Raw genomic sequence first — 20,138 nt, forward strand, 5'->3', positions numbered from 1 at the left:
CTCTCTATCCCCATCCCTCTCTGCTCCCCCTCCCTCTCTGCTCGAGGGATTGCTGGGGGATGAGGAGAAATGAGCTGCGCCTGCGCAGTTGGGGGCTATGTGTGAGTGGTGGAATCTTGCGTTGGGGGAACGGCTTGCGTTGGGGGAACGGGTGAGTGGTGGAATCTTGCGTTGGGGAGCAGACCCAACACTTGGTCTAGTTAAAACTAAAATTCTGATTTTGTTTTACTCCTCACTGATGATGCCTGATCTGCCATTTATTTATAGATTCCACTGTAACTTGCTTATGTTTCTCAATTCTCAATTGACTTTCTATAAACACATCATCTTTTCAAGGTTTCAAGGTCAGTTTATTGTCACATGTACCAATTAAGGTACAGTGGAATAAGAATTACTATTTAGGACCTGCAGGTAGACCAAAATGCTGGAGAAACTCAGCGGGTGAGGCAGCATCTATAGAGCGAAGGACGTTTTGACTCGAGACCCTTTCTCAGACTGATGTAAGGGTGGTGGGGGGGGGGAGAAGAAAGGAAGAGGCAGAGACAGTAGGCTGTGGGAGGAAGGGTCTCGATCCAAAACGTCACCTATTCCTTCACTCCATAGATGTTGCCTCACCCGCTGAGTTTCTCCAGCATTTATGTCTACCTTTGATTTTTCCAGCATCTGCAGTTCTTTCTTAAACATTTTGGACCTGCAAGTGGCTTTCAAGAGTACTTCATTATCAACAAGGTGAAGGAATCATTTCGCCATCCAATGCCACCACCATATAGATACATTTTCAGATGAAGAGCGGATAAAAAGCATAATCACTAATTATAGCAGTTTTACACCTCTGAATAAGTGATTAGGCTTTTCAAAAGTGTCAACTCAAAATAAGCAAAAATCAAAGTGCTGGGAGAACTCAGTAGGTCAGGCAGCAACTGCGGAGGTAATAGACAGACAACATTTTTGGTCGGGATCCTTCTTTAGACTATGGTATTTCTCTTTAGTACCCACCTTTTCTCTCACCCTGTCCACCCATCCATATCTCCGCCATTTATACCTCACTCTTATCAGAAACCTTTTTGTCTCTTCTTCACCTCTAGTCTTTGTAACTAGCAAGCAATTATCTACATACAATCCCTTCACCATTTTCCTAATCACTTCAGGGCCTGTCCCACTTAGGCTATTTTTTAGGCGACTAGGCTGTCGCCACATGGTTGTTGGAGTGTCGCCTGTAAGGTCGTGAATAATCTCCTCAATCGCCCAAAGAGTCGTAGCGTCTTTCTGGTCGCTGCTGGATTTTCAACATGTTCAAAAAATTTGGCAACAGTCGGCGACAGTGGGTTGACGCCAATGATCGTAGCTTGACTTCTGACGTAGGTGCTGTCGTAGGTTGTCACCAGGTGATGTAGGTTGTCGCCAGTGCTGACTTTGGTGAATTCCATTGGCGACTACCAATGTTAACCGGCGACAGAATTGTCTTCAGTTGTTGCCGACAGGGTCGTTGCTTGTCGCGGGTGGACGTAGGTTGACTTCAGTTGTCGCCTGTGTGGTCATAGGTGGACGTCCTAATGGGTTGCCGGTTGTCGGTAGTTTGCCGTAGCCTGACGTAGGTGGTAGGTTGTTGTAGATTGTTGTTGATTGTAGTAGACATTGTCGTAGGGGGGGTCCAGTTGCCGGATTTTCGGCGACCTGCTTCGGCTATGACAGTCGCCAGCAGTTGCCCAAAAAATCGCCTAAGTGGGATAGGCCCTTCAATAGGCTTTGCCACACTCACAGCTCTCTCCAGCTTTCTTCCCATTATTGCATCAATCTGAAAGGTCCATTTCCTCCACAGATGCTGCCGTACCAAATAAGTTCCTCCAGCACTTTATTTTTTGCTCAAGATTTCATCATCTGCAATGTCTTGTGTCACCAACTCAAAATAAACTAATTTTGTAGCTTACTTCTCCGATCTGCAAAGCTAGATGGAAAAGTAATCCAAGTGGCTTCATCTTATTTTTATATAGTTCAATGTGCTGTCTCCAGACCTAAACTGAAAAAAATCCATAAAGCAATCAGATTAAAAAGTAGGATCATCAAAATGTAGTGTGAATAAATCAAACTCTATTTTAATTAAAAGAGGGTGACTTATGCTGATGCTTAACAGATTCCAATTTCTGATTCAATCTACGTTCTCTTGAAAACTACAATTCAGTTATTCTATGGAGAGTCAGCAAGTCCAAAGATTCATTTGGCAAATTAAGCACTTGAGCGTTGTACGGGTTACAGAATATCCGAGTTTATGCTGAATAATTTACGTTTCATTGTGCTGTTTATATCTGTCAGTTGCTTATTATATAGTCAATCCTATTTTTGCAGTTCATATGTGTGAAAAAGATTCTGTACCACCATTGTAACTCTCTGCAATCCAAATGAAGATAATACAAGAATTGAATCTGTATGGAAAAGACAATGCAAATTATTCTCGTGTCATCCGCCAATTGTCATCTTTTTCATATTTCTGTTCTTCAGGAGTGAACTTTGATGGTTGACACTGACAGAAGGCAAAACTAATCTTGTGCTTCTCCAACATTCAAACGTGTGATCATCTCTATGCAGCGCTCTTGGATCTACAATCAGTAGGCACAAGGCGGAGGTGGAAAACCATTCAAACTTCATTTCTCTCCCACTTGCTTTATAACCTGTCGTGCCATTAATGTTGCTAATGTCATCAGTTCGTCCAGCATTGTTTGGGAATCCAACCCAATATCTTCAGGTCTGTCTGTTACAGGACAAGCCATACAAATAATTGTCTTCAATATATATATATCAGTGTTTCAGGGATTAATGAAGATCAAGCCTGAGCCTATTTATCCTTACTTACTATAGCTTGTAGGTATGACCCTTTATGGTAAAGATGTTGGCCAGTTCAGAACTCTTGACGTCATGATTCTCAATGACTTTAGACTTAACTGGGAGCAAACAAAACGGTGTTTCAGCATCAAATTATATCCAAGGCAAGTTCCTCCACTTGAATTTCTGGGCTCTGATGCCTCAAGCCAGTGCAGCCAGGGTTGATTCATTACATTCTTGACGCGTCCAGAACCGCAGATGTGTGCAGCAGATCCTTTGGTAGGTTCTCTCGTGCTTCATGCATGCGATGTTGAGAATGTTCAAATGCCGCTGAACAGAGAAAAGACAAAACATACCCTTAAAAGCTGCTTTCATTCATCTGAGGAGCAATAATAATGCACCCATAAGTTCAATGGAAGGAAACTGCCACACGTGTCCACCTCAAGGAAGTACAGGTGCACAACCTTTTATCCGAAAGCCTTGGGACCAGACACTTGTCGGATTTCGGACATTTTCGGATTTCAGAATGGAAGATTTTTAGCGTAGATTAGGTAGGTAGCGCGGGCGGCTTGAAAAGTCTGGAGCAGCTGCCTCCTCCCCGGAGACCGGGAGAATCATTGCATAAATGTTAGTCAGTTAGTTTGGAGGGATTTTATGTGGTGGTGGTGGTGTAGGGGTGAAGGGGGAAACTTTAATTCTTAGTCCCCTACCTACCTGGTCGGCGACTCCCAACCTCGCGGAGCTGGGGGCTCCGTCCGGCCGCGGGCGGCGCCGGTTGTAGCTCCGACCCCGGCAACTCTACCCCTGGCTGCGAGGCGCTCCAAATCCAGCGCAGCCCGCGGCCGGACGTTCCAGCTCCGAGAATGTCGGGAGTCGGCGGCGTCGCAGCGCTGGGATACCAGCGGGGAGCGGGCAATGCCTTACCGGGTCGCCGTGCGGCAAGCTCCGGAGCGCTGTGGGCCGCCTTCTTCCAACATTCGCGGAGCGTCGCTGGATTTGGAGCCGCGGAGCTGGGGGGCTCCGTCCGGCCGCGGGCGGCGCCGGTTGGAGCTCCGACCCCGGCAACTCTACCCCTGGCTGCGCGGCTCCAAATCCAGCGACGCTCCGCGATGTTGTGAGTCGGCGGCAACAGCGCTCCGGAGCTTGCCGCACGGCGACCCGGTAAGGCATTGCCCGCACCCCGCTGGTATCCCAGCGCTGCGACGCCGCCGACTCCCGACATTCGCGGAGCTGGGGCGACCGGCCGCGGGCCGCGCTGGATTTGGAGCGCCTCGCAGCCAGGGGTAGAGTTGACGGGGTCGGAGCTACAACCGGCGCCGCCCGCAGCCCCACCGGCCACAGCGCTGCGGAGCTTACTGCACGGCGACCCGGTAAGGCATTGACCGCTCCCCGCCTCTCCGACCAGGTAGGGGACTAAGAATTAAAGTTTACCCCTTCAACCCCCCCTTCACATAAAAGCCCTCCAAACTAACTGACTAACATTTAAGCAATGATTTACAGATGTTTAAGCGTCTCCCGGTCTCCAGGGAGGAGGCAGCCGCTACAGTAGTACAGACCTGGGTTGACCGTGGGTCGTTTTGGGTCAAGTTTGGCGCCAAACGCGAGCTTTGGTGCGCAGACGACATCTGGAAAAAATGGCCGGTTTTCGGAGCTTTCGGTTTCTGGAACTCCGGATAAAAGGTTGTGCACCTGTATTACATTTCTCACACCGATCATCCTTAAATCTTGCAGTACGATTGTCAGATTAATGCAGTATATCATTCAGGTGATTAATTATCAGATAAGAGTTTGGGATGGCCAAACTCTGTTCGCCTAGATCCCCTTACAGTCCATAGACAGAAAGAAATTTCAATCAAATTGAAGGTAGACAAAAATGCTGGAGAAACTCAGCGGGTGATTTTCCAGCATCCACAGTTCCTTCTTAAACATTCAATCAAATCGAGCCAGGATTTAAGTATAAAACATAGGAGGGGATAGGCAGTTCCCAACACATTGCCGTGTCTCGACTCCCAGAATATTTGATGTATTTTACTGTAAGAAAATAAGTAACATGCAGAAGTTCTGCATTTTGAGCACAGAATTCGCTCACCGTGCTAAGATAATGGAAAAATTAGTAACTCCTGTTGGCAATGTACAAGTAGATAAAACTGATAAAACAATACCATCAATTCTAGCCTAGCCAATGAGCAATCTTTTAGTAACATTACAATTGAATTATTACCTACCCAGCACAGAGTGAAAGGTAGCCTGGTGAGTAAGTCCTCCCATTCGGTCCAGAACGTTCTGTGATTTTTTTTTTGCCATGCTTGAATCCAGAAAAGTCCTATAGAAACACCACAGCACAAATGGCAAGTAAAAACCAAGTTCCACGTGCCTCAGCAGACTACCTTCAATAATGGTTAAATATAGTAAATACACATGCATCTCTATATATTTATTCCTTTGTTACATTATTTTTTTATCCCCTGTTATTCCCAAGATGCATTAAACTATAGGGGCAAGGATAATTGATGATAACCCAGGAATAGGATGAAAGATTAGCATCTACATGCATGCTTTCACATTTGTCACGACAAGTTCTCCTGCACTGATGTGGGTGAGTTGTTTTATTTTAAATCACACCAGCTTGAATTGCTTAATAAATGCATAGATTTCTGGGATGAAGGTAAAAGGTTTTGAAAACACTCAGCAGGGTAAGCAGCATCCGTCAATAGAGGAACAGAGTTAATGTTGCAAGTCAAAGACATTTGTGGCGGTGGCAAAGGTATTTAATCTGAAACATTAATACTGTTCTTCTTTCTACCCATGTTGAGGTTTTTATTTCAGATTTCCAGCATCTGCAGTTTTTTTTTAAATTACAGATTTCCTCTGCACAGTTCAACACTCAAGCATCAGTTGATCACTTGAACCTTTATCAACCCAAGTGTGCTGAAGCCCAAAGTCTGTAAGCTGAATTGAGATAGCTCAGCAAACAGATTACCCCCGTATAGACTATACAGCACAGAAACAGGCCCTTTGGCCCACTGAGTCCACACCGACCTTCAACCATCCATTTATACCAATCCTATGTTCATCCCACATTCTCATCAACTCTATTCAAATTCTATCATTCACTGCACAATAGGGCAATTTACAGTCACCAATTAACCAATCAAAACCACACATCTTTGTGATGGGGAGGAAACCGGAGCACCTCACGAAAACTCATATGTTCAACACTGAGAGCGTGTAAACTCTACATAGACAGCACCCAAGATTAGGTTTGAGCCCTGGTTTCTGGCATCAACTTTACTAGCTGCACCATTGTATTGACTTATGAGCAAGGTTCAGTGCCTGACTTAACTGAAATGTTCAGAAACCTTAAAAAATAATATTTTGATGAGGTAAACGTTTTGCTTCCACCTTTTTATCAAGTTTGCATAATTTATTTATTTAGACACGGGAGAACCACTTCACTCCCAACGACAGTCACCAAATAACCATTGCCTCCAATCCACTCGCCTCATTAACCATATTCTGCTGAATGACCCCTTGGTTATTCACTTGCCCAAGCTGATGTGTACTACATTTGGGTACACTTAGGTCAGCAGTTTAGCAGGTCATTCCTGTGACCACCTCCCATTGCAATAAACATCACTTACCTTGTTTAATAGTTCTTATATGAGTCATGGGTTTACGCACCTGCATTGTTGCATGCAATGCAGCCTGAAGGTCACAGTTCCTATGGTTTCCGTTCTGAAACCGAAGCGACTCAGCCTCTCTCCCTGGTTGCAAGGAAAATAATTAAATTACTTCACCTATCCTTTGGACATAATCACAATCTACCCCCTAATCAGATCAATCCTTCACATTCTATATCTTCTCAATACATCAATATCTTAAAATCCATTTCCTCCCCTTCCCCTCTTAAGCTATTTATTTTATATAGCTATTTTAATGCAAAAGAAAGAACGAGACACTTCAAATGTATCAAGCAACAAAAAAAAGATAAGTCAAAAATTCTGACACGAGTTAGCATATTGAGGATATTGCTCTCTCCCCTATTATCTCTAGTCCAGAATCAACATCACTGTAAGATCCTCCAGCACACAGGCAATATTTGTATATACAAGCTCCTAGTCATTATTGAGGCATTCCCTGCCCTCATCCAGAATCTCACTACATTCAGGAATGGGATGAAGTACTAATTAACACTTGCAGATCAGAAAAAAAATAAGTACACACTTCCAAGCAGAGCTGTCAAAAACCAGAGAGCACATGTTTACACTAATTGATAGAAGGATTTGATAAGAGGAAATTAAAAAGAAAATCACAAATAGTGTTAGGTGTGGATCTCACCGGCAGAAAGGTTACACAGGAATGTTACAGCCATTTGGCCATTGAGATGGTGCTCACTCTTTGTAGAGGGGTCCACTTCCTATTGCTCTGCTAAGTTCTGTTTTGAAACCTTCACTATCCCAATTCTGTGTGGATGCCACAATTAAATTTTCACCAAACACTTTCTGGCACCACATTCCAGATTATAAAACATAAGCCAATTCTTCCTGCAACACCTTGGGTCCACAGGTCACTTTAAATGTCTTCTCTGGCCGTTGACCCCTTCACAAATTGGAACAATTTCTATCAATCAAAATCCATTAAAAAAAATGTTCACTGCTATCTCAATGGCATGGATTTGGGGTCTGAAGGGTCTGCTCCCACACTGTACTCACTAAGATTCTCAACTTCTCCATTACTTCAAGATTCTGCTCCCTTCCCAATGTTCTGTTGACTCTTTTCAATCAAAGTGTTGTGCAGACTATCTCCTTTTTGGAAGCAAAATAAAACAGAAACTAAAACAAGGATAGTTCACACCAAGCTCAGATGTGGACTGCAAAGCAGTTTGAAAGAAAGTAATGAGAGTGTAGAGCTGCTGGGCAGAGAAACTGAGAACCAGCAGCTAGACATTGGGGAATAGAGGACCAATATGAGAATCGGTGAACTGGTGAATTAGGAATCAGATCTAGTTCCAGTATCTTAATGCCTTGGGAAATTCACATTCCCTGCAGTCATTTACATTTCTACCTTGAATGTGCTTGGGATCCGGATGTAAGTCGTATCTTCAAGCTCAAGCGCACCACCAACAAAGAATCGCCGCATTTCTGCTAATGTTCCAGGCAAGATTGGTCTCCATGTTTTGCATGTTTTCGTATAGCTACCTGTCAATGAATATATTACACCTTAAAATGTATATTAGACCAAAGAACAAAAAAAATGTATATTAGACAAAAGCAACATGGACAGGAAGAAAGAAGGTTGGGAACTAACCTAGAATCTATATTCAATTGTAACACAGCAAAATGGAATGAGAGAACCCGACATCAAGTGAATCTGAATTTCGTTGTACGCATCACTACAATGACAATAAAGTATTTTTTTTTTAAACAAAAGGAAACATGATGTATTGGGGTCCTGATGATATCAGGGACGTTCTTCAAACTGATGAGGTAGAGGGTAGAAAGCTGCAAAAGAGTGGTGGAGATGTGGGAAGGTCTGGCAAGTGATAGGTCGAGGAAGGTAAGGGAGAGGTAAAGGGTAGTTGGGTGGAGTAAATGACAAAGGCTCGAGATGTCAAGTGAGACAAAATGGTGTTAAATAAAAGGAGCACCATGTAATCCGGAGGGAGGCATAGGGGGGGGGGGGGGGGGGGAGTGGGGGGGGAAAAGAAGGGGGAATGAAAAAGGGAAATATCAGACTATAATAACCTCTCCAGCAACTTCCCTCTCACTCCAGCCCCCGCACCCATAGTTCAACCACATTTCTCCCACCATCCCAGTCACCTAGCTCGTTTCTTCTCCTCTGTACGCTCATCTCCAATCCCCTTTTTTTCCTCCACCCTGTCCCCTTCCACCCATATACTCTGGCTTTACATCCATCTATCATTTGCCAGTATGTGGCCCAACTTTCTAGCGTTCCCCCCCGCTCCCCTCCTGATCCATTAGTCTGAAGAAGTGTCCCGACCCAAAGCATCATTTGTCCATTCCCTCCAGAGATACTGGCAAAGGTATAAAATCCATGCCCAGTACCGACTCGGTCATTCTAACCAGAAGAAGTCATTTGAGCAGCACAGTGGTACAACTGGTAGAGCTGCTGCATCACAGCACCGGAGAGCTGGGTTCAATCCTGACCTCGGCTACTGTCTGTGTGAAGTTTGCACATTCTCTCTTTGACTGTGTGGATTTCCTCTGGGTGCTCAGTTTCCTCCCACATCCCAAAGGTGTGCAGGTTTGTCGATTAAGCGGCCTCTGTAATTTGCACTTAGTGTGCAGGGAATGATAACATCGAACTAGAGTGGGCAGGTGATCGATGGTCAGTATGGACTCGGTGGGCTGATGGACCTGTTTCCATGCTGTATTTTTCAATCAAGTCAAGATTTAATTTGCAATGTGGCAATTCCAATTGGAGCAGGAAAAAAGGCCTTAACACCCTTTGCATATGGATGATATGTGAAGTCCAAATCAATTCGGCAATAACACTCACCAAACCCTCAAGTAGCCCTATAGGAGTCACTGTTCAGACTCACATTTCGAATGACTGTGAGGCCTACAATAAAATAGCACTTTGGGTATTCATGGATTGGAGTACTCTGGCAGCAGTTTATTCGAGAAGGGATAACTCATAGGTAAATAAAACAGTAAATGTTTCTAATGAAACAAAGCAGAAAATGTTGGGGACAATTAACTTCCTTATAGTTAGCAGTTAACACTTCTGCATTAATCGTTTACCACCATAGTTATCTCACCAGCTGCTGATTAATTTCAGTACATTGCCAAAGTTTTTAATTTTGGGAGATTAATACATTTCCTTACCTGGACGATCAGGAATGTCAATGTAGCCATAGCCCTCAATACGATATCTCTGCCAGAAATCACAAGAGTACACCCCAAAATAAAGCATTGGCCATTGCAGAAAACCTACAAATCCAAAGCAAAGAACAATGCTTGAATAACACTCATTGTCACTGGCATATCAATGAGAAAAAAGGAGGCCTTTTCTTTTCACAAGGGACTGAAGAACACAGACATGCAGAAGGTAATTGCCCCAGAGATTGTGACCAGGGAGATACACAAAGTAAAAATGCAACAAGAAAAAGATGCCCCCTTCTTGCTTATATTATGAATATGCAGATAATGCTGTTGCTTACAAAGGGATACTCACCTTCAGGCTGATCTTCACTTCTTATAGACATTTCAAAATTGAATGGATGAGAAAAATAGGCTACATCCTCCTATTTAAAATAATAACAGCAATTACAACTGGGCAAAAACACTGAAACTCATACTTTAAAAAAAGACACCAACGCTATAGATTAACGCAGTGCATCAGGCAGCATTTAGAAACATAGAAAATAGGTGCAGGAGGAGGCCATTCATCCCTTCGAGCCAGCACCGCCATTCATAGTGATCATGGCTGATCGTCCCCAATCAATAACCCGTGCCTGCCTTCTCCCCATATCCCTCGATTCCACTAGCCCATATGACTCTGACTCATACAGCGTGGAAACAGGCCCTGTTTAGCATTCCTGTTCCTGGAAATGCAATCTCAGCAAGGTACCAGTGTAACCAATATAAAGTACCAGTATAAAGGAATCTGAAACTTTGCTTATTTTCTCATTTCCAGGGATGGCATTGATTTGTTTCATTAACTCATTTTCCAGACCAGACATTTAAGTTGCAAACACAAGAGCTGCAGGTGTTAGAGGTTCAGCAAAACACTTACTGCAGGCTGAACTCAGCAGGTCAGGCAGCATCAAGGAAGGGAAACGGACAGATGACGTTTTGGGTCAGGACCCTTCAGACTGATGGAGTAGAGGGATAGTTGGGTTTTTCCCCCCAGGCATTTAAGTTATTAGAAAACATGACACAAAGTGCTGGAGTAACTCAACATTTCTAGAGGACATGAATGGGGAACATTTCAGTTTGTTACCCATCTTCAGGGTATCCGTGTCCTCCAGAGATGCTGCCTGACCAGCTAAATTACTCCAGAATTTTGTATCTTTTTTTTTAAACCACAATCTGCAGTTCCTTGTGCCTGCATTTAAATTGTTGACTTTGGCCTTGTGAATTCAAAAGCTTCTACAGAGACATGAGTTCAGAATCTTGTATGATATTCCAATAACATCTTTTGAATGAGATATAAAACTATGTTGTATGGTAGATACTATTTGAAAGTACAGGAAGGTTCTGCAAAAACCCTATATATAGAGCGTAATTATTACATTAAACTAGATTATACAGTAATATTGTTCATGCAATCTAATTATGCATAAAATTGGTTGTTGCCTTCTCTATATGATAATAAAATATATACAAGTATCTTCATTGATTTTTTTTAACAGTATAGGAAAAACAAAATCGAATAATCTGGCACCCTAAAAACTTTGGTAGATTTTACATACCACTGAACGTTACATCCATTAATACCTCAATAAGTTAACTCAGTTCCTCTCCCCACAGATGCAGCAAGGCCTGCTGAGTATTTCTAGCTTTTTCATTTTTTCTTTATCAAAGTCTCCTTACCTGATCATCGACCTTGGTAGCACAAGTCTGTGTTACTCCAGACAACTGCTGGCTTGGAGGACATGTCCAATCTAAGCATAAGGAAACGGATTAACAAATGAAAGAAACATAGTGTTATTTAGACTCTGCGAGCCTGCATGCATCTGTATGCTGATGACTGATCCCGCACCTCTTCTTCAATCGATCCCATTAGCCCAGGGCCACATGACATGCCACAAAAGGTGGCCATGAATGACAATGTTATTATTATGGCACATGTGACATGTCACAGTGTGATTCTTTGTTTTGCATACTCAAGGTATAAAAAGTGTCCCCTTTACCTTAAGGGCACCGACAAAGTGGCAAGCACTTCCTAACATGTACAAACTTCCAGCATTATGAACTTTCAAGCAGGAAACGTAAGTTTCTTTATTTCAGCATTTTGCTCTTTTAAATTCTAAAAATGCAATATGGTCTATGTAATATATTGTACATATCAGACCAAATAGTTTAAACATTTCATGTGGATATGCAGGGAACGAAGGGCTATGGATCACGTGCAGGTTGAGGAGATTAGTTTAAATTGATATCATGTTTGGCATGGGCATAGGAGGCTGAAGGGCCTGTTCGTGTGCTGTATTGTTTTATGCTCTATCTATAGCTAGGCACAATATACGATCAGTCTTTTTGATAAAAATAAAAAATGCACTTTAGCCTACCCATTTACTTCCTTGCCATCCCCAGGCTTCCCCAGTAAATCTCCCCAGGACTAGTTCGGCCATTGTTTTAAAACACAGGCTGTATGTTTTTGACAAGAACGCTCCTAAACTTTATTTAACCAATTATAACTGCATACAATCCCATCTTTGTGCCTGCATTTAAATCATTTGAAACCTTGTGCTTCAAACCATCTTCTACTGGGGTCACATAGATTCAGATTACTGCTCAATAACATCTTTTTGATTGTATGGTTATACTATTTCTCAGACACGAAGTCCACTCATCCTATATATATAGCAATGTTACAAAATTTTGAGATTTACAAAATCAAGTCTGCAATTTATCCCATCACATAAAGTATAATAATAAGTTTAATTTGACACCTAATTTTTTTTCATATCTCAAAAGTATTAAAAAACTTTTATGACCATTTTCATACTCGGAAAAATTAGCATCATATTTCCTAGCCTGTTCCCCTATTGATTTTCAATGGGCATTACAAAAAAGCTGTGATCTTAGATAGTCAAAAGCACAGTTTCTTAAGGAGTCAAGACCTTTAGCACAGTCTTTTAACTAGCCAGACAACTGCTGTCCAAAGGATTAGTCCAATCTAAGTATTAACAAATAACATGATTTTTATATCTGCGAATTTATGCATCTGTAATTTATATGCACATCTTTCAATCGACATTAGCCCCAAATGACATGCCAAAAAAGGTGGTGAATTGAAAATGTTATTTTATCACAGTGACATGTCACAGTGAGATTCTTTGTTTTTACCCAAGGTATGACAGTGTCGCCTACATTAAAGAGCACCGACAAATGGCAAGCAAAAATACTGTAGAAACACCAGTTAAAAAGCCCAAAACGTAATCATTATTTCAGCATTCGTTATAGATAATTAAAATGAAATATGGTTGTTATATACATGTACATATCAGACCAAATTTAAAATTTCATGTGGAAAATAAGGGTATGGATACCTTGAGGAGATTAGTTTTGCTTTATAAATGTTTGGCATGGGCATGCTGAAAGCTGTGCGAACTGTAACGACAGCTTTTAAATTTATTATATCTACTATTCGAGGCCTATAAAACTAATAATAGCTTTTGGGACCGGGTCTTGCAGCGATTCTCCGTTAATGATTTACTAGGCTGAACATCTGCGATTGGAACAGCCTAGTAAAACATCAGTCCCATCTTTGTGTTGAGAAATCATTGCTAGAAACCATTGCTGTAAACCATCTTCACTGGGGTCCCATAGATTGATTACTGCTCCGATTGATTACTTCTTATATTATTCTCAGATACGAAGTCCACTCATCCTATGTATGTCTTCATATCCTACTCCTAACTTTCAACACTCCATTATTTGTAAACCTTACCATTCTTACATTTGCTTCCTGTTTCCATGCAAACTGTTTGTCCAGCCTCCAAGTAGATGCTATACTTAACACTAATTGGAGACTGTTCCATGCTTTGATATGAATTCTCAATTCAAACGATATATGTTATTATACATTTTTAAAATGTAACCTCGTATTGGTTTATTTTAATCTTGGAGAGAAGTCAAACATTTCCAAACAACTGAAACACCCCAGCAACCCACTTCTAAACAATCAGCCCTAGTTCAGTGGTGGAACTCAGCCAAAAGATCTCTATTTTTTTCCATTCCAAGATATATGGCCAAGTTCAGTGCATTGCTTAAGGCAGAGCTGCCAAGTTTTGTCAGAGCATTTCAGTATTCTAGTACCTGAAAATCAGTATTTTGCTGAGGAAATCAGTATTTTTACGTGGTGCCATTTTGCAGAAAAAAAGTTTTTTATGCGCGGTCATACCCATATAAGAGTACAAGAATGCAAAACTTTGCTACCAATTGACATGTCTTCTACACACCTTACTTGACAGTGCATTCAGTGCCATCTCTTTGTATACTGCTGTTTGAACGGCTGCTTCCTGCTTTTAGCACCAGATGATGATGATGATGATGTAGAAGCCATTTTGGAAGCCGCCTTCTCCCTCCCTCGCACTGTCTCCCTCCCTCCTCTCTTTCCTTCCCTCTTTCCCTCCCTCCCTCTCTCCCTCTTTCCCTCCCACCCTGCCTCTCTCTTCCTCGCTCTCTCCTTCCTTTTTTTCTCCCTCCCTCATTTCCTCCCTCCCTCCCCTCCCTCCCTCCTTCTCCCTCTCCCCCTCCCCTAACAGTCACAGCACTGGCAGCACTATTTTTAGAACCCATAGTGCTGTTCATTTAAATTCCCACGCGTTAAACTGACAGTGCTGTTTAAACCTGGAGCGGGACTGGCAGATCAAAGCTTATAAAAATAATCATCCAGATCTTGAAATTTAAAATACTAATAGATTTCGTCTGCTATAGTTTTTAGAGTTACTGTATGATTTTTTATATCCTTGCATTTTTTAAGCAGCAAGATGAAACATGAAGTTGGGCTGATTTTACAAAGTAAATTCGTACTTTACAAAGCAAATCCGTACATCCGTATTCTGATCACATTTCCGTACAAAATATGGAAAATCCGTACTACTTGGCAGCTCTTTTAAGGGCTTCCTGTATTATTACAAGGTGCCAGTTCTCAGTTAAGGTGTTCTGACCAGCAAATATAGATTACTTTGGTATTTATCTCACTCCTTAATGGACAATGTCAGGGTAAATCTGTTAATATAAACAGACCAAGCAAGACAACAGAGAAATAAATCAAGATGGCGCACTGGTAAAATCAAAGTGTCAGAATTCTGCAAAGGGAAACAATGTGTCAGAATAACAATTCTGAAGAAAAGTTAAGAAAGGATAATGCAAGATTTTAAGAGTATGATGGAAATTTAAAAGGCTAATGCAGGCAGCAAAAAAAGAGCTTGAAATAAAGTTTGTAAGAAGGAACAGCAGATGCTGGTTTAAACCGAAGATAGACACAAAAAGCTGGAGTGACTCAGTGGAACAGGCAGCATCTCTGGTGGGAAGGAATGGGTGACGTTTCCGGTCGAGACCCTTCTTCAGAACACTAGATTGCCAGCTTCTGAACTGCTCTCTAATTTCTGCACTAGAATCAAGGAGGCATGTAAAGGCTATCCTTTACGTCTGTTGGTGCACAGGCAGGAGAAGGGTAGTTGACAAGAATCTCCCTTTACTCATGCTAATGGATCAACATGAAATTGGTGACCCGTGACAATTTCCACTCATGCTGCCGCTCAAGAACCATTGTTTTAACAAATGCTACCCGAGATGAAGAAAGGGAGTGAGTTAAAATAAAGGATAAACAGCAAGGTACAGTAAGACGTGTATATAATTGAGTCAAAATTAGAAATATATACATTAACACATTCACAATCAACAATCATACTTACTGTTTGGAAGTTCAAGGAGAAAATGTACATACAGGTTGTCATACTCAAACCCATGAGCCGACACTGAAAAATTAACAAGTAAAATCATGTCAAACTCATTAGGCAAATCTCTGGAAACAGACAAACTAGATTATAGACTCTATTCAAATAGACCGAGCACATGCAGGGCAAAGTTAATCAGTACATAGAACAGTACAGCACACACTGTATGTGTCAAACATGATGACATGCCGAAGCTTATCTGCCCGTACACAAGCTATATCCCTCCATTCCCTGCACATCTACGTGCCTATCAAAAGGTTTCTTAAATGCTGCTATCGCAATTGCCTCCACCAACAGTGTGTACAGGGCACAAACCACCCTCTGTCTGAAAATACTTGGATCCAGGAATGCAGGTAGACATTTCCTTGAAAGCAGGCAGATAATGTGGTCATGGCGGCTTTCAGCACCTTGGCCTTCATGAGTCAGGGTATACAAGGTGATGGCAAGGCCACATTTGGAGTTTTGTGTTCCGTTTTGGTCACCCTGCTATAGCAAAGATGTTGTTATGCTGGAGAGTGCAGAGAAGATTTACCAAGATGTTGACAGGACTCGTGAACCTGAGCAATAAGGAGAGACTGAGCAGGCTGGGACTATTCCTAGGAGCACAGGAGGATGAGGAGGGATCTTATAGAGGTATGTAAGTTCATGAGAGGAATAGTTAGGGTAAATGTACAGAGTCTTTTGCCCTGGGTAGGGGAATCAAGAACCAGACATAGGTTTAAGGTGAGTGGGGGAAGATTTTATGGGAATTAGATTAGATAGCCTTTATTGTCATTCAGACCGAAGTCTGAACGAAATTGCAGCAGTCATACATATAATACAATAAAAACAACAATAAACACATATTAACATCCACCACAGTGAGTCCACCCAGCATCTCCTCACTGTGATGGAGGCAAAAGTCTTAGGTCTGCAGTCTCTTCCCTCCTCTTCTCCCTCTGTGCTGAGGCGATACCCCCCGACGATGTTATAAATCAGTCCCGCGGCTCAAACACCGCGGCCCGGGGTGGTTGAAGCTGCCGCCCACCAGTCCTGCAGACGCAGCCGCTGGCCCACGGCCGAACCCCGACTCAGGCCACCACCGCCAGAACGCCGTCCCAGCCACCCTCATGTGAGTACCGCACCGTCTTCAGCCTCGGGCTGGGCCGCCCCGACATGGGCGCCGAACCTCCCCTGGCCTGGGCCGCCCCGACATGGGCGTCGCTTCTTCCCCGGTGAGGAATGTGAGGAGCAACTCTTTCATACAGAGTGTGATGGGTACATGGAATGAGCTGCCAGAGGAGATAGTTGAGACAGAAACTATATTGGCATTTAAAAGATATTTGGACATGTACATTAATAGGAAAGGTTTGGAGGGATATGGGCTAAGCACGGGCAGGTTGCATGAGTGTATATGGGACATGACATGTTGGTCAGCATATGCAAGCTGGGCTAAGGACCTTTTTCTGTGCTGTATAACTCTATAATTACCTGGTAATAGGAGAAGTGCAATCAGTGACTACGCTTCAAACGTCGTAGTCAGACTTCAGCATATCCATCTCAAATGGAATAGCACGATTAATTGTAAAATAAGTATAGAGTTGCACTTAGCCCATAGCAAAGTGTAGGTAGACCAGTTCTGGGTGGTTATCTGGTATGTAGAAATGTACACAAGAACTCTTTAAGAAATGCATTAATTATAGGGATTATAAAGGTAGGATGGATATCCTGGCTTGTAATTATCCCTCCTCTCCTCAGGACAGGAGGCAGGGTCTTACTAGGTGAAGAAGTGCATTCTACAACAATTTATGATTTGAGGAATTTTCTAAATAATCAAACGTTAATTCAGAAAAAAGTGAAACCTGAAAAAGTGAAGTTAGAAACCAGTTGGGTTTTTTTTAATGCTGAAGGTCTAGTTTGTATTCAGAAGTAGACTATCTCAATTATTTGGGTTCAAAGAGATAGGGGTTCAGCTTTCTCCACATGCAAGAGCAGTAATAGCTCAAGGTTCAGGGGTTTCTCCTTTCCCCAAGACCAGGTGGCTGATGGAGCACATTGCTGTGTTGTGCAGCATGTTACAGATTCTCTCAGATATCAAAAATAATATTCCAACTCCACACCAGGAGGAGGCCACAGCAAAATGAGAAGAATAATGTCACCAAAATAACAGTCAAACTATTCTTTTCAACTGCAAGGTATTTTCAGATATGCTTTTCTCTAATTTGATACATTATAAACAAACTGCAGAGGAGGTAGTTGAGGCAGGACGTACAGTATAACAACATTTAAAAGAAATTTCAACAGATACATGGATAGGAAAGGTTTAGTTCGATAAAGGTTTAGTTCGATGTGGGCCAATCGTGGGCAGGTGGGACTAGTATAGATGAGACATCTTGATCGGCATGGGAAAGTTGGGCAGAAGGGCTCGTATGTGTGCTGTATGTCGTAATTATTCTGTCTTTTTCAATAGATCATGCTGCTGCTGACATGGGGGGGGGGGGGGGGGGGGGGGGGGGGAGAAGAGTATGGTGGGCAGGGGAGTGTACCTTAAAATTAGCAAATTTCTGTCGGTCTCGTCCAATGCAGAATTGGTGGCATACGAAAACCTCATGAACATTAAATTCTCCAATCTCAGATAATACTTATTTTTTATTAAATTAACTGATACATCTAACCAGAATCATCTTTGATCTTTTTCCTGTGAGAGTGAACATTTCAAGAATTAAACTATTGCTAGCGAGAACAAATAGGAAACAAATCTGATACAGATCTGACTTACCTACTTCACCATTCACAAAAAGCTGAAGAAAACCCAGAGGAGGCTGCAAAATAAGGATGAAATGCTTTTAGAAAATGTTCCTTGCAATATAAATACATTTATCACATGTCACCCAACATCAACGGTTATTAACTATTGGCGATTTGATCAAAAACATACAATGTGTGGTGACAGCGATCTCCACATTGACCATCGAGGGCAGATGATGGGAAGGTGCTTCCTATATTCAGATAGTTCTTCATAAGAATAGAGGTAGAGTTTAGCGCAAGTCCCCAAACTGGCAACTTGTAATGAAAATTGAGGAGTGGTCTGTCTGTTTAAAATGCTCGAGATTCACAAGTTACAAAAATATTATTCATTCAATAGTGAAATCGCTTCTCACAATGGGTAATACAATCTGTACCTGAAACCCAGGGACAATTGGACCTTTTACAAATGAGTTACGTATGTGTTGGTTACGAATGTAAAACATATGGATTGTTGACAAATTGGTGAAAGTATTACACAAATCAACCACAGCTAAATAATGGTGAAGAAGATTCAAGAGGGTACTCATATCCAATTAGGACCAACAACAATAATGTACTTTGTTCTTTGGAGGTAACTGTGTTGTACCGGAACACCTCAAAGAATTTGAACAATTGTGCACTGTTTTGGAACAATTTTCCGTGAGATTAGAGAAGATAAAATTGGTTGAAAAATCCAATTATGAGCATGAAAAAGGTTCAATAATAACTGTTATTTTATTTATTTCTGCAATACATTCCAAAATCCTCTCGCAAACCTTATTTCTCCCATCGCAGTTCCACTATGTACTGATGAGAGCCAAGATGCATCCTACTGAAGGCCACTCCCAGATGGGGCATAGAAAAAACACTTCTCTTTCAGTGAGGAAATGCCCAGTGCCTGTTCTCAAGTGAGAGTGGAATCTTTTTTGTTTGAGGCACAGAGCACAGAAATGGTTGTTCACCACATGGTGGCTCTGCAGGCAGCATTTTCATTCCGCACATACCACCTTTAACCAGCATTAAAACAAAAACCTAGTCTGGTCAGTGCATAGCACATCATCACGCGCGCAGGTGAACAAAACAAAAGTGTCCATTGTGTAGAGCCTGTGTTGGGTAGTATATTCTGCTCCTTGTTACCAAGTTACATAGTTTCTGTGTGGTCAGTAGTATCCAAGGCAATGATATGGAAACACATCTAATTTGGCCTTGCAATGGTATGATATACTTTGTTACAGGAAATGCCACAAAATAAAAGCCTAAGGAACACTAATTTGACATTTATACTTTGTTCAATAAGAGTGTTTCCTCAAAACATTGACAAAATTGAAGCCCGTGAAATGGTGACGGGCAAGAAGGTAGGCAGCAGCGGGGCACAGATAAGTGACTAGTACTTCAATCATGTTCTTTATAAATGTCCTTTATGGGATGGTTTTGCGACCAGTGTTGTATTTTGTATTTGTGATTATGTATAAGACATTTATATGTTACCAGCTGATACAAAAATTAAGACAACCACAAAAATTAAAAACTGCATGTTCAAAGGGTTGCAACAACAGAGACATAGAAAATAGGTACTGGAGTAGGCCATTCGGCCCTTCGAGCCAGCACCTCCATTCAATATGATCATGGCTGATCATCCAGAATCAGTACCTGTTCCTGCTTTCAACTTCATATACATCTTTCTTTATATGTGGCAGAACAAGTTGAGGAGACCTTTAAAAAGTATTCAAGATGCTTTGCTTTGCATAGGGACTTACAAAAGCAAGGAAGTCACATCAAGATCAATGGATAAAATGAATTGATGTGAAGAAAGTAGAAAAAATGACAACACTCCTGTTAAGAGCTGAAAAGGACAAGGGAGATTTGATGAAAAGGTATTTAAAAAGAAGTTTGATGTAAA

The 20,138-nt window shown here is 41.9% G+C and overlaps 1 protein-coding gene across 3 annotated transcripts in view; it reads right to left on the reverse strand.

Moving 5' to 3' along the window:
• Positions 1 to 1,967: 1,967 nt before the first annotated feature.
• The window catches only part of mks1 (MKS transition zone complex subunit 1), a 29,837-nt gene continuing 11,666 nt past the window's right edge, over positions 1,968 to 20,138 (reverse strand). For all 3 annotated transcript variants that reach the window (XM_055657966.1, XM_055657964.1, XM_055657965.1), the window contains exons 10-18: positions 18,231 to 18,273; positions 15,431 to 15,493; positions 11,376 to 11,446; positions 10,015 to 10,084; positions 9,666 to 9,770; positions 7,882 to 8,015; positions 6,499 to 6,581; positions 5,043 to 5,140; positions 1,968 to 3,147 (exon numbers count right to left, since the gene is read on the reverse strand). In XM_055657966.1, coding sequence (XP_055513941.1) covers positions 3,047 to 3,147; positions 5,043 to 5,140; positions 6,499 to 6,581; positions 7,882 to 8,015; positions 9,666 to 9,770; positions 10,015 to 10,084; positions 11,376 to 11,446; positions 15,431 to 15,493; positions 18,231 to 18,273 — 768 coding nt within the window. In that variant the 3' untranslated portion in view covers positions 1,968 to 3,046. The remainder of the gene's footprint in view (positions 3,148 to 5,042; positions 5,141 to 6,498; positions 6,582 to 7,881; positions 8,016 to 9,665; positions 9,771 to 10,014; positions 10,085 to 11,375; positions 11,447 to 15,430; positions 15,494 to 18,230; positions 18,274 to 20,138) is intronic.

The sequence above is a fragment of the Leucoraja erinacea genome, chromosome 28 (genome assembly GCF_028641065.1).
Source record: "Leucoraja erinacea ecotype New England chromosome 28, Leri_hhj_1, whole genome shotgun sequence".
Lineage (NCBI taxonomy): Eukaryota > Metazoa > Chordata > Chondrichthyes > Rajiformes > Rajidae > Leucoraja > Leucoraja erinaceus.